Source organism: Sorex araneus, chromosome 3 (genome assembly GCF_027595985.1).
Source record: "Sorex araneus isolate mSorAra2 chromosome 3, mSorAra2.pri, whole genome shotgun sequence".
NCBI lineage: Eukaryota > Metazoa > Chordata > Mammalia > Eulipotyphla > Soricidae > Sorex > Sorex araneus.
The window spans coordinates 224205679-224218831 of NC_073304.1; the positions used below are offsets into that span (position 1 = coordinate 224205679).

The 13153-nt window shown below is 64.3% G+C and overlaps 1 protein-coding gene across 2 annotated transcripts in view; it reads left to right on the top strand.

The window, feature by feature from the left end:
* Window positions 1–12048, top strand: part of CRHR1 (corticotropin releasing hormone receptor 1) — a 30381-nt gene extending 18333 nt beyond the window's left edge. The window contains exons 3-13 of one of the 2 annotated variants that reach the window (XM_012934868.2): window positions 3087–3206; window positions 6479–6564; window positions 6959–7065; window positions 7714–7834; window positions 7953–8106; window positions 8203–8263; window positions 9959–10031; window positions 10216–10301; window positions 10385–10520; window positions 10608–10649; window positions 11089–12048. In XM_012934868.2, the coding sequence (XP_012790322.1) occupies window positions 3087–3206; window positions 6479–6564; window positions 6959–7065; window positions 7714–7834; window positions 7953–8106; window positions 8203–8263; window positions 9959–10031; window positions 10216–10301; window positions 10385–10520; window positions 10608–10649; window positions 11089–11229 (1127 nt within the window). In that variant the 3' untranslated portion in view covers window positions 11230–12048. Of the gene's footprint in view, window positions 1–3086; window positions 3207–6478; window positions 6565–6958; window positions 7066–7694; window positions 7835–7952; window positions 8107–8202; window positions 8264–9958; window positions 10032–10215; window positions 10302–10384; window positions 10521–10607; window positions 10650–11088 lie in introns of both variants that reach the window. The other variant, XM_055131415.1, reaches the window with a different exon arrangement.
* The last annotated feature ends 1105 nt before the right edge of the window (window positions 12049–13153 follow it).

The following is a 13153-nucleotide window of genomic DNA, read 5'->3' on the forward strand; positions in this document are numbered from 1 at the left end:
GGGACAGATGGATGCGCCCGGCCGGAGCAGCTGGAGCTGAGCCCGGGCCCGGGGCCCTCCTGCACGTCTCATGCCAGGAGCAGGAGAGGCCCCTCGGGCCGCGGCTCCATCCTGCCGCAGACCGCAGACCTGGACACGCACGGAACCATGGCGGGGACATGACGGGACCCCGTCCCAGGCGGGAAGACCAGCAACACCTCAGAGCAGCAGCGTGACGGGCCCCAGGCTCAGTGGCACCTGTCCTGTCTCCCAGTGACGGCACTGATGTTGGGGGTTTCGCTAGCACACACCCTGCTGGTCCACCTCCTTAACCCTCACAGAGGGAAAGCCAAGGCTCAGAGAGGTCACCCGCACACACAGCGACTCAGCAGTGGCCCACAATTTGAGCCATGGGGGTCTGGGAAGCCCCCAGACTTCCCAGAAAGCTGAGGGGCCCAGGGCCCAGTGTGGCCAGTTTCCCCAGAGTGCAGAGTCTCCGTTGCTGCTTCTCATCTCCGAATGGTTCACACACTGTTCCCGATTTCCTCAGGGCCTACTGGGTCCTGTGCTGTACTAGGAGCTGAGAACTCAAAAGGGAAGAGGCCACAGAATCACAGGACAGGTCACCTGCTGAGCCACAGAGCAGGAGGTCATACACTGCTCCATAGAGCAGGAAATGTGCTGGTCCACAGAACCACAGAGCAAGAGGCCACGTGCTGGTCCACAAAACCACAGAGCAGGAGGACACGCCACGTGCTGGTCCACAGAACCACAGAGCAGGAGGCCATGCCATGCGCTGGTCCACGGAACCACAGAGCAGAAGGCCACATGCTGGTCCACAGAACCACAGAGCAGGAGGCCACGTGCTGGTCCACAGAACCACAGAGCAGGAGGCCACGTGCTGGTCCACAGAACCACAGAGCAGGGCATCACGTGATGGTCCACAGAACCACAGAGCAGGAGGCCATGCCACGTGCTGGTCCACAGAACCACAGAGCAGGAGGCCACACACTGGAATGTAGAACCAAGAGCAGGAGGCCACGTTCTGGTCCTGATGGACACAGACCCCACAAAGGTCTCTTTCTTCTCTACCCCAGAAGATGCAGCTCCCCGCCGAGGTGACGGGGTCCAGAGAAGGACTTCGACCTGGCCTCTGCCCCCGCCTCATGCGCTGGTACCAGCAGCCCCGTCTACATGGGCAGGCATGCCTGTGCCAGAGACTGTCCTTGCCGAGTGGCCTTGATGGAGGCCTTGCTGGGCTGAGCCAAGGCTGGGTGGGCTTCCTGCGGGGCCTCCAGGGTCTCCAAGGGGAGACCTGGGGCAGGACCATGCTCCATTGCCCTCGGGACCTGTCACGGGGTGCGGGGAGGGGCATGTGCTTGGGGAGAAATCTCAGGCCTCGCCCGCCCTGACACGCCCTGTGCAGCCTCCTGCCTGGGTCTGGGCTGTGGGTGGGCGGGGAAGTCCGGGCAGGAGCCCAGCAGCCTCCGAGAGGCGCCCAGGACACAGCAACGCCAGGACACAGCAACGCCTATAAAACAGTTGAGCTGGGGGGTCTAGGAGGCCGGCTCCCTCTTGCCCAGAGCATGACCCCGATGGGCCACCTGGAATTCTGGGTCCCACCTTTCCTTTCCTCCCTGTTTCCTCATCTGGAGACATACCTCCCCCTTCCACCTTTCCACCAGCCTCGGCACCAGGCCTGCTGCAAGTCAAGTGCCCGTCCCCCCATGCATGTCCCCTGGAGACCCCCAGGCCACCCTCAGAGGCCCTTGTATGGCACGAGCCGGGGCTCACCCACCCACCTGGCCCGCCCTTGCCTCCCTTAGCCCCAGCCCTGACTCCTTTCCCTGCCAGTGCAACCTCACCCCCTTCTCCCCCTGCAATTTGCATGAGCACCCCTGTGTAACTGGTTCAAGGGAGAGCTAGCCAGGACAAACCCAGCTGGGCACTGGGCCCCCGGACAGTCCTGAAGCACAGGCACGGTCTGAGGCAGCCGGACTACTGTGGACATGGTCCGTTGAAGCAGGAAGGGTCGTGTGGTGAGGGGGGGCACAACCCTCGCCCTTTGGAGACCAAAGCCAGCCCACCTCCGGAAGTGCCATGGCCCCCACACTCCCCACACACTCACACCCACCCCTGCACACACCCACCTGCACACTGACAGACTCAGATAGACACACTGCACACACACCTGCACACTCATGCACACATGCCTCCCAACCACCTCTGCACACACCTACCTGCACACTAACACACTCTCATACATACACGCCCTCCTTGGCACACATCCACTCTCACATCCTCCCTTGCACACACACACTCCTGCGCTCTCATACACTCACACCCATACCCTCCCCGGCATAGCCACAGGCCTGCACACTCACAGACTTGCCCCTCTGCACACTCACACACACTCACACACTCACTCTCTCACACCCACCCTCTAAAAAGTGGATTCAGGGCCGACATCTGCCAGGACCCTGGTTTCCGCTCTGCAGTTCAGATTTCTGTCCTTGGGACTCCCCACTGGGAATCTAATGAAAGCCACGGACCCATTCCCAATTCAAGTGATACATAGAAACCATCTTCTAAGACTTTTATTTCTTAATTTGATTTGAGGCCACAACAGTAGTTGCTTACTCCTGGCTCTGCAATCAGGAAGCACCCCTAACAGGCTCAGGGGGGCCATACGGGATGCTGGGATCGAACCCGGGTCAGCCAACCACTATTTCCATTTACCTCAGTCACTGTGAACCTCTAAAGCTCCCAGTGAACTAAGATTCAGAATTTCGATCTGGTGCAATGATTCTGTTTTTGTACTGAGGAAGACAAAAAGGCTGTGAGGGGCAGAGGGCAGAGGGCAGAGGTCATTGGCATGGGCTCATGAACAGCAGGTCCGGGTTCCTCTCCATGTCTAGCCCAACCCCCGGAGGGCCCTTTCTCCCCAAGAGAACGTCCACCCTGACCTCTGCCCGCTCTCTGTCCCCCTCTGCCCCGTGCCCACACTGGCTCCCGCTCGTCCCGGGTGCATGCATTTGGTCCGTGCAGGGGGGAGGGGGTGCTCTGGGGGGCTCCCGCCCTGCCTCAGTGCCGCCTCTGCCCCCCAGGTCTGCAGTGCAACGCCTCGGTGGACCTCATTGGCACGTGCTGGCCGCAGAGCCCCGCGGGGCAGCTGGTGGTGCGGCCCTGCCCTGCCTTCTTCTACGGCGTCCGCTACAACACCACGAGTGAGTGATAGAGCAGGAGCCGGGGACAGGGAGCACAGAACGCCCAGACGTCCCCGGAGGCCGTGGAGCCCTCTGCTGGCCCACCGCGGCCAAGCCTCCGCATGCGGCCGGAGAGACACACTGACCCGGGACTCGGGGCTCGGGCCCTGGGGAAACCGCTCAAGGTCACCGGCTCCTTCGGGCGTGGTTGGAGTCCGCACCCCGTGCCTGAGCCGGCGGCCAGTGCAGCGGTCCCCCTAGCTGGCCCTGAGCCCAGAGGGGCGACCTCTCCAGCCAGGCCTACCGGTGGGGGCGGGGGCTGCTCTGACACCTGATCCCAGGTAACCACCAGCCCCTCGCCTGCCTCCCAGAGGTCTGGCCCTACCTAGCGAGGGCTTTGCAGGTCCCTGTGATGCCACCTGTCACCCCAGATTTAATTCACCGTCCCCTGTCAGTGACTCACCCCGATTATCGACAAAGCCACAGCTGCAGGCCAGGGGCCCCCAGCCCCCGCAGGGGAAGGCAGGGAGCCCTGGGCGGGCCTGAGCTCAGCTCCCCGGCGGGCAATAAGGCCAAACAGATACCTGGAGGGGTCCACACCAGCCTGGGCTGTAGCACACTCCCGACACCCCACGGAAGATGGAGTGGGCGGGACGGTGTGGACGGGGCCCAGTTCCACACTCCCACCTGCCACCTCCACTGTCTCCTCCGTCGGGTAGATGGCGGGGTCAGGCTGCAGCCTGGAGACCCCTGGGGCTGGGAGGCAACTCCGTGCCTCTGCACCCCTGTCCAGGGCCCAGAAGGAAGGGGAGGCCGGCGGGGGGAGGGGGAGGGCGGGGAAGGTCAGAAGGACTCAGGAGGGTGTGAGGTGCAGGGCCCGGTGGAGTCCAGCTCAGGGGCCACTTCTCAGCGGCATGATCGGGCTGAGAAGCTGCTGGGCGCTGAGTGCAGTGCCAGGGCCGGCTCTGAGGGGGCAGCCCTCTGCTCGAAGGGCGGGAGGCCCCCGGGAGGGGGGTGCGGCAGCGGAGGCAACTCCCAGCCCGGTCATTGCACCCCGACGTGGCTCTCTACTCTGGTCCCTCTGCCGTCCATGCGGTGACACTGCCAGACGCCTCACCTTCTGCCAGGGCCATCCTGTCGGGCTGTCCCTGCCCCCCCCCCCCAAGCGGGGCTCTGGGTGGCTGCCAGCCCGCAGACACAGGGGACCGGGGCCCGCTGCCCTCCGTGGGGACAGGACCTTGGATCCTTCTGCCTCTGGCCCTCTCGGGGCTCACAGCCCCGTCTGCAGGGGGTGGCGTGAGGGGCTCTCTTCCCTGCAGCCCCGCGAGGTGGGGGCAGGGCTGGAAGACACACCCCCCCCCCCCCCCCGGCCGATCAGGAGCATGTGGGATCGGCCTGGGGGGGTGGGGGGGCCGAGGGCAGTGCCTCCTCATTAGGGCCCCGATTGACTCATTTACGGCCGAGGAGCTGCCGGGACACCCTCCCGCCGCCCCCCTCCGCTGCATTTCCAAAAATACCCTCGTTCCCGTGATCCCCCGCGCGCTCTGCTCAGCAATTAAAGACAAGGCAAACGCATCTTCCTGGCAACCAGAGCCGCCGAGGCTGGGCCCGTTCCCCGCAGGGCCTCCCCCCCCCCCGCCACCCTCCCAGCTGCCCCCCGCCCGCGTGGAAGTCCACGCACCCCGTGGACACGGTTCCGAGAGGCCATGCATGCTGCCCCACTCCCAGCAGTGGCCCCTCTGAGAGGCGCCTGGGACACGTTTTGAATGTGACCAAAGTTATGTAAATGCGCCCGAGACAATAATAACACAAAGAGCCGCACCCGCACCCCAGGGGAGCCCACCAGCCCTCCCCCGCTCCTCAGAGACGCCGCAGCCCGCGAGATCCTTCCCCCTGGCACATCCGCACGCCTTGAGGTTGCCCCAATGTCGGCACCCGCGGGTGGGGACCCTGGGAGCCCAGGCTGGGGACCTCCAGGCCGCTGCTTCTTGAGCCAGACCCACCCGTCCCGCGCCCACCTCTGTCCCCAAGTTCCTTTCCCCGGCAGAGCGCCCCAGGCCACGACTTTGCACTGCCCTAAGGTCCCCCTCTGTCCCCCACCCGTCTCCCCGTCTCCCCCGCGCCTCCCCCGCTGGGCAAGCCCCCCCCCCCCCCCCCCCCCCCCCCCCCCCCGTCCCATGGAGAGACTCCACTGGGCCTAGGCAGGTTCTGCCCAGGGGCTCAACTAGGGCTTGGCCTTGGGTCCTAGGCCTGGCTGGGGTAGGGGGAGGCGGGGGCAGCACCTGATCCCCACTCCGCACCCAGGCTGCTCCCAGGCCCGTGAGCCCGGGGTCCTTGGCAGCTGAGGCTGAATCCCGGGTGCCCAGAGCCGGGCTGAGGTGCCCACACTGGGCTCAGGGATGGAAACTAGGCCCCTCCTCTCCTCCTCCCTGCAGGGGAGGGGGGCGCAGGGCTCACTCCCCCTCCAGCCTGGAGTCACGGAAGCCCCTTTAGCGGTGCTGGTGCTGGGGTAGGGGGGTGCAGGGGACCCCCTGCTGGGACCGGAGCAAAGCTGGAGATTCAGCAGTGTCCTGGGAGGGGCGGAAGAGGGTTCGAGGGGATGGAAGGTCACGGCTGCCACCGCAGAGCTCAGACCTGGGGGAGCCTCCAGACTGTGGCTGTGGGGACCCCTTCCCGGGCTGCTGCTCCCTCCTGAGCTCCATGGGCACCAGAGACCCCCTGAATGAGTGCTGAGAGGAACAGCCCAGCCCCCCCCGACACTCCCAGACCCCTCACCCCCCAGCCCCCGTCATACTCCCGACCTGCTCTCTATGTCCCGGGAGATGGTGCGTAGACCCCCTTCCCCCATGGCCCGCTGTGAGGGGAGACCCCAGGGACCTGCCAGGAGCCCCACCCCTTGCCCATGATGCCACGTGAGGCCCCCCACAGAAAGCCCCTCGATGGCGAAACCCCATCATTTCAGGGCCCCTCAGCCTTGTACTGGGGACGGTGGGGCACGTCCTTTCCCCAGGAGACAGTCCCAGTTCTCAGAAGCCCACGCAGCACCTGAGGCTCCCAGGGAGGCAGCCCGGGGGCCGGTGAGGCCAGTCCAAGGGCCGTGGCAGTGCTGCTCAGTGGGCAGCGCCGGGGCCTGCAGACAGGTGTGGGGCTCCCCTGTGCCCCGGCCAGAGTCTGGGAAGCAGGAAGATCGCGGTCAGGGGACAGGCCTCTCCCTGGCTTCCCCATCCCCCAGGCCCAGAGAGGGGGAAGATGCCCATGGGTGGACGGGGAGGCAGCTGGACTCTCTCTTGCAGACAATGGCTACCGCCAGTGCCTGGCTAACGGCAGCTGGGCCGCCCGCATCAACTACTCCGAGTGCCAGGAGATCCTCAATGAGGAGGTGAGCGGGGGGCCGGGCAGCTGAGGTGCCGCGGTGCTGGCACTTCCCTCAGAAGCTGCGGGGCTGAGCAGGGGGCGCCCGGGCAGCAGGGCGCAGGCAATCCTGGTCCCCAAGAGTCCGGTGGTCTGACGGGGACGGGGGAGTCCCAGCTGGCAGCACCCACAGCGCGAGCCCGTGTGGGGTGTCCTGGTTCCCACCAGGACGCTGACGCTGACCTCGGGGGTATGCGAGGCCAAGAGGCCACATCTAAGGCTCATTAGTGGACTCAGGGATGGACAGACAGCCTGAGGCAAGAGGCTGGGAAGGACTTTTAGCCCCGGGCGGCTGTGCTGTGCTCAGGAGAGGCGGGGGGCCTGCAGTGGGGGGCACCCATGCCGCCTTCTCTCCCCCACAGAGGAAAAGCAAAGTGCATTACCATGCGGCCGTCATCATCAACTACCTGGGCCACTGCATCTCCCTGGTGGCCCTCCTGGTGGCCTTCATGCTCTTCCTGCGCCTCAGGTGAGACACCCCAGCCCTGAGCAGGGGGGAGGGGAGCAGCGGGTGTCCCTGGGAGAAGGCGCACCTCCAGGGGCACGGGGCTGCTGCTCCCGGACCACCGGGCTGGAGTTTTCTGGAGCCATAGCACAGCGGTAGGGCATTTGTCTTGCATGCGACTGACCCGGGTTCGATTTCTCCGTCCCTCTCGGAGAGCCCAGCAAACTACTGAGAGTATCCCGCCTGCACGGCAGAGCCTGGCAAGCTACCCGTGGCATATTCAATAAGCCAAAAACAGTAACAAGTCTCACCATGGAGACGCTACTGGTGCCCGCTCGAGCAAATCAGTGAACAACGGGACGACAGTGCTACAGTGCTGTTCTTTGGTTTGGGGCCACACCTGGTGGTACTCATGGGTTACTCCTGGCTCTGCACTCAAGGATCACTCCTGGCGGTGCTCAGGGGACCCTAGGGGATGCTGGGATCGAACCTGGGTCGGCTGCATGCAAAGCAAACACTCTCCTCACTGTACTCTCTCTGGCCCCTGGAGCTTTGATCTGGGGGTGCGAGTGGGGCTTTCCAGAAGGGCCCCAGAGGCACGGGGGGAGTCCTGTTCCCAGCCTCAGTTTCCCCACCCGCCTAACCGGTGCAAGTGAGGTCTCTCGGGCCCAGGAGCATCCGGTGCCTGAGAAACATCATCCACTGGAACCTCATCTCCGCCTTCATCCTGCGCAACGCCACGTGGTTCGTGGTGCAGCTCACCATGAGCCCGGAAGTGCATCAGAGTAATGTGGTACGTGGAAGTGGGGTCCGGGGGGCCGGGGCAGGGGCTGGGTGGTGGGGGGGGGAGCAGGCAGGGCTGCTCGGGCCCCTCCCACACACAGGCTCATCTGGCTGGGGCCGGGCCGCAGGGCTGGTGCAGGCTGGTGACCGCCGCCTACAACTACTTCCACGTCACCAACTTCTTCTGGATGTTCGCCGAGGGCTGCTACCTGCACACGGCCATCGTGCTCACCTACTCCACCGACCGGCTGCGCAAGTGGATGTTCATCTGCATCGGCTGGGGTGAGCCGCCCGCGGGGCCGGGGAGCAGAGGGCATTGAGGTTGGAAGGCGAGGCCTGGGGCCATGCGAGGGTAATGACCCCTTCCCTGCCCCCCAGGTGTGCCTTTCCCCATCATCCTGGCCTGGGTCATCGGGAAGCTGAACTACGACAATGAGAAGTAAGTCCCCTGCTTTCTCTCCCCACCCCCCGCCAGCCCGGCTAGGCGGGCCCTCTCCCGGCCCCTGGCGCCCTCCAGGGCCAGTTTCTTCATGGACACAGGGGCCCCAAGGCGTCCTGGGTGGAGGAGGTGCTCTGTCTGGGGGTGGGGGATGGACAGCGTGTCCGTGACCTTTCCTCTGCCCATGGTCCTGGGGTGCATCTGCTTCATGGCTCTGTCGCTGTGGGACTTTGTGACCTGGGACTGGCCACCACATCTCCTTGTCTGTGAAATGCATGGGGGGCTCGGGAGGTAGCATGGAGGAGAGCGCGGGCCTTGCACGGTCGAGCCCGGGGCTCCACCACCAGTGCTTTGGGCAAAGCGAGGCCTCCCGTACAGGGCACATGAGTCTGGGGCTCAGGGGGCTGTGCTGGTGTTTCCTGTTGGTGAGCACTTGAACATGAGTCCAGGCCTGCTCACTGACACCCATACCATATCAGGGCTCCTCCAGCTCTGGGGTCATGGGCTGCCGTCTGAAGGGCACGCAGTGATTCTGCCACAGTGCTCATGTTACAATCTCCCCCGTGGCTCCAAGAACTGGGTCCTGGGCTGGGGCCCCCAGAGAGTGGATGTCGTGGTCTGGGGTGTGGCCCCAGCCCTGGGAAGCTTCTCCTGGCTCGGGCACCCCTAGTGCTGGCGAGGCAGAGAACCTCTGAGGAAGGCAGCAGATAATGGGGGGCAGAGTAAGAGGCGGCACCTCCAGTATTGAATTGTTCTAGAATCTTCTAAGTGGGGTTCCGGCCACTTTCAACACCGTGTCCCCCATAATGAGGGAAGGGGGCCACCCTGTTCTGGGTCTCCACAAGGGGTCTAGAATATGATGAGCATGTTTGGACAGGGCCTCTAGACACTGATCAGCGGAGCAGGTGACAGACACTTGAGGGTGGCCTGTGTCCCCAGGCAGGGGCAGTACCTGTTCAGGTGTGAGTACCAAGGCAGTGGAAATGTGTGAGGGAAAAAGAGAAAGAATGGGAGTGTGTGCTTAAGTGTGTGTGTGTCTGTGGGTGTGTGTTCTAAGCGGTTGTGTGTGTTCTAAGCGGCTCTGGACCGCCACCTAGTGGTCATAGGCTGATACTGCAGCAGCAGAGATGCGGGTGAGACTGTCTCCTCTTTCAGACAACCTTTAAGCATTCAAGCGTTTTCACATAAAATATCCGCTTCTTGTTTGTGGGCGCATCCTAAGGTCCAGGCACCAGGTCTGCGTGGCCGTGTGGGGCATCCCTCTGTCCTCTGCCCCCTCCCGCGGAGCCCCTGTGAGAAAGTTCCAGCAGTCCTGGGGCAGAGGGCGGAGCACTGAGAATCTGAGCGCTGGCACTGGACAGGCGTGGCCTGGGCTTCCGAGGGGACACTGCATCACAGTGCACATGTGCACGGCTCCCCGATGACCCTGCTGGGCCCCCCTACTGCACCAGTGCGCATGCGCAGAGCCATCGGGTGGGGGCGGGGAGCAGAGGTGTGTGGTTAGGCCTGCTGCTCTGAGGGGTCTCTCCCGTGGCCCCCGTCATGGCACAGTGCCTGGTCCCCCTGGACCTCTCAGGATCCAGATGTTGCCCTTTCTGCAGCTGTCCAGTTCAGTCTCTCATATGTGGCTTGGGGGCCCCTCCCCGCCACTGACCCACCTCCAGACGCTGCCTTCGCCCCCCACCCCCCTTCTAGGTGCTGGTTTGGCAAAAGGCCCGGGGTGTACACCGACTACATCTACCAGGGCCCCATGATCTTGGTCCTGCTGGTACGAACCTGGGCGGGGACAGGAGGGTGGCAGGGGGGAGGAGCCGCCGGTGCCCGCTGTGCCCCCAAGGGACCTTTTGCCCAGAAAGGGGGGAGGGGGTGTGCAGGGATGGACTCGCAGTGATAAAGCTGGAGGGAGGACAGGGGCACCCCACCCAGACTTGGGGCGCCCTCTGCACCCACAGATCAACTTCATCTTCCTGTTCAACATCGTCCGCATTCTCATGACCAAGCTGCGGGCGTCCACCACGTCGGAGACCATCCAGTACAGGTAGGTGGCCGGGATGGGGGAGGGGCGCAGCCCCCCTCCCGCCCCGCCCCGCCCCGCCCCACCGCTGCGGCTCTGCCCCCCAGGAAGGCCGTGAAGGCCACGCTGGTGCTGCTCCCGCTCCTGGGCATCACCTACATGCTGTTCTTCGTGAACCCCGGCGAGGACGAGGTGTCCCGCGTGGTCTTCATCTACTTCAACTCCTTCCTGGAGTCCTTCCAGGTACGCGGCTAGCTCGGCGGTGTGTGTGGGGGGGGGTGTCCGCCCACCCCCGGCTGTCCTTGACCTGCCCTCTCCCCCCAACACCAGGGGTTCTTCGTGTCTGTCTTCTACTGTTTCCTCAACAGCGAGGTAAGGGCCCCGGGACTGGGGCTGGACCCGCCCCCCTGCCCTGCCCAGACCACTCTCCCCTCACTACACACCTGCTCGGGGTTGGGCGTGGGGGGGGGCACCTGTCTCATGAATGAATCTGTGAAGTGCATCGTTTAAGCCCCAGGAGCAGGGGCCAGGGAAGTAGCTCTGACGTAGCCTTGCACGCAAGGGCCCCGGTTCCATCCCCGGCACCGCTGAGAAGTAAACCAGACAGGAAACTGAGTCTGGGGCGGCAGTGTTGTGTGACTGTGGCCTCAGATGGATCCCAAACAGTGCTCCCCTTGTGCCCTGCCCCCCCTCCACATGCACCGTCCCCCCTGCCCCGTCCCCCCCTCCCATGCACTGTCTCCCCGCCACCCCTCACCTGTGCACTGTGCCGGTCTGGAGTCGTCCTCAGACAGGTTCTGCTGTGCCCCAGGTCCGCTCTGCCATCCGGAAAAGGTGGCACCGCTGGCAGGACAAGCACTCGATCCGCGCCCGGGTGGCCCGCGCCATGTCCATCCCCACGTCCCCCACCCGTGTCAGCTTCCACAGCATCAAGCAGTCCACGGCGGTCTGAGCTGGTGCGGGCGGCGACCCCCAGGCTCGGGGGGACCCTTCCTCCCCACACCCTGCGCCCCAGGAACAGCACCCCCTGCCACGGCCTGGCCAGCCCCTGCTGAGCAGACGCTCAAGGACGGACAGAGCCAGCGGCCGGGTGGCTCTGGGGCCCTGGTCCCTGCCCACCAGGAAGGGAGGGCGCCCCGGAGGGTCTGATCCTGGTCCCTGCAGCTGTCCTCTGTGGTGGGCGTCCACGGAACTCCCTGGGAGTTGCAGGAAGTGTGGGGGCACCCTGGCCTGAGGTGTCGGGGGTCCCTGGCAGAGTCCTGGTGACTTCCTGGTCTTCAGGGAACGCCTGCACCCCCCACCCTCCCCGGCTCCTGGCGCCACCTCAGGAGGGGCCCTGCCTCGCTGCCTTGTCCCCTGGGCTCCAGCACCCCAGCCGGTACTCCCCACCACCGGCACCCCCGCTGTGCTCATCCGCGCCCCCACCATCCTCCCGGCCCCTCCCACTCCGTGAGAAGATGGGGTGTGGGGGTGACCTGTGATCGGAGAGCAACTTGCCCTAGTCAGAGCCAGTCTGCTGGGGGTCAGTGGGGGGAGTGCGGTCACTCTCCCCGAAGGGCCCAGCCTCGGTCTCCCCGCAGGGGCAGTACATGGACAAGCAGGACAGTGGCCCGTGGGTCACCAGCCCGCAGACCGCTCACACCCCAGCGTGGACTAACCCCTCCCCCGCTCCTGGACGCTGCTGTCCAGACAGGGTTTTTTGGGGGGGTGCGGGCTGGGGGGTGAAAGGTGAAAGGTACCGATGTAAATAACACTATTTATCTTTCAACCACGTCTGTGTTGGTCTCCATCTGAGGGTGCCCAAGGGGCGCGGGGGCCGCTCAGCCTTTGGGGCCGCTGTGGGGCTGGGAAGGGGTGCTGGGTGGGCCTGGGGGATAGGATGGGTTGGGGGCAGGTGCAGAGATACCCTCACTCCGAGGACATTTGCCATCAGTGTCTGTCTGTATCTTATTCCACTCGGCACCTGGGGACACCAGAAGTCACAAAGTCTGAAATATCAGGGACCAGAACTGGGCTCAGGATGGGACTTGTGGGGAGCTCAGGGTCCTGGGACCAGGGTGTGTAGGGGGTAGGGTATGGGCTCGGGGGTGGGACTAGGGAATCTAGGGGGCTGCAGTGGGGACATCAGGGCCGGCCTGGGGATCCTGGGATCTGGGCCAGGGGATGCCAGGAGAGTAGCCATGGGCACAGACTGCCACAAACAGGTCCTAAAGTGCCACCTTTGGTGATAAGTTGCTTGGGAATCCTTTGTCCAGGGCAGTGATGCCCAAGGGGCCAGGGAGGAGGGTCCGGGCAGGCCCTGCTTGGGGTGCCCGTGTATCTGTAGCGGGGTCAGTAGTCCAGGGAGGCCTGATCCGACACGGGACGATCTGGTTTTAGGTGTAAAATGCTCAGAAGCTAGAATGGACCCGTTCAACCATGGCGGGCCCCATTAAAGACCCTCGCAAAGTCCATCTGCTATCACTTCCCATTTCCGGAACTTTCCGACCTGCATGGTGCCCTCATTCCTACTACCCAGCCACCCAGCCCTCCCTGCCCTCACACAGCTGCCTCCTGTCATCCAGACCCCAGCCCTCAGGACGGTGGAGGCTGACAGGCACGTCCTTTCAGGTCTCGCTTTTTCCCTTTCCAGAACGTTCCCCAGGCCCATTGGCACTGCAGCCATAGGGCTTACCCTCCACACAGAGATGAATACACAGACCACCCACCACCATCCTCCTGAAGGGGCCCGGGACAGGGCCAGAGGGCCCAGTTCAGGACTGGAAGAATGGATGCTTCACAAAGGATTTTCTTTCTAAAGCGTCTTTCATTCTTTGGGGTACACACCCGCAATTGCTGGGTCAAATGGTAACTCTCTGTTACCATTACTGAGGCAC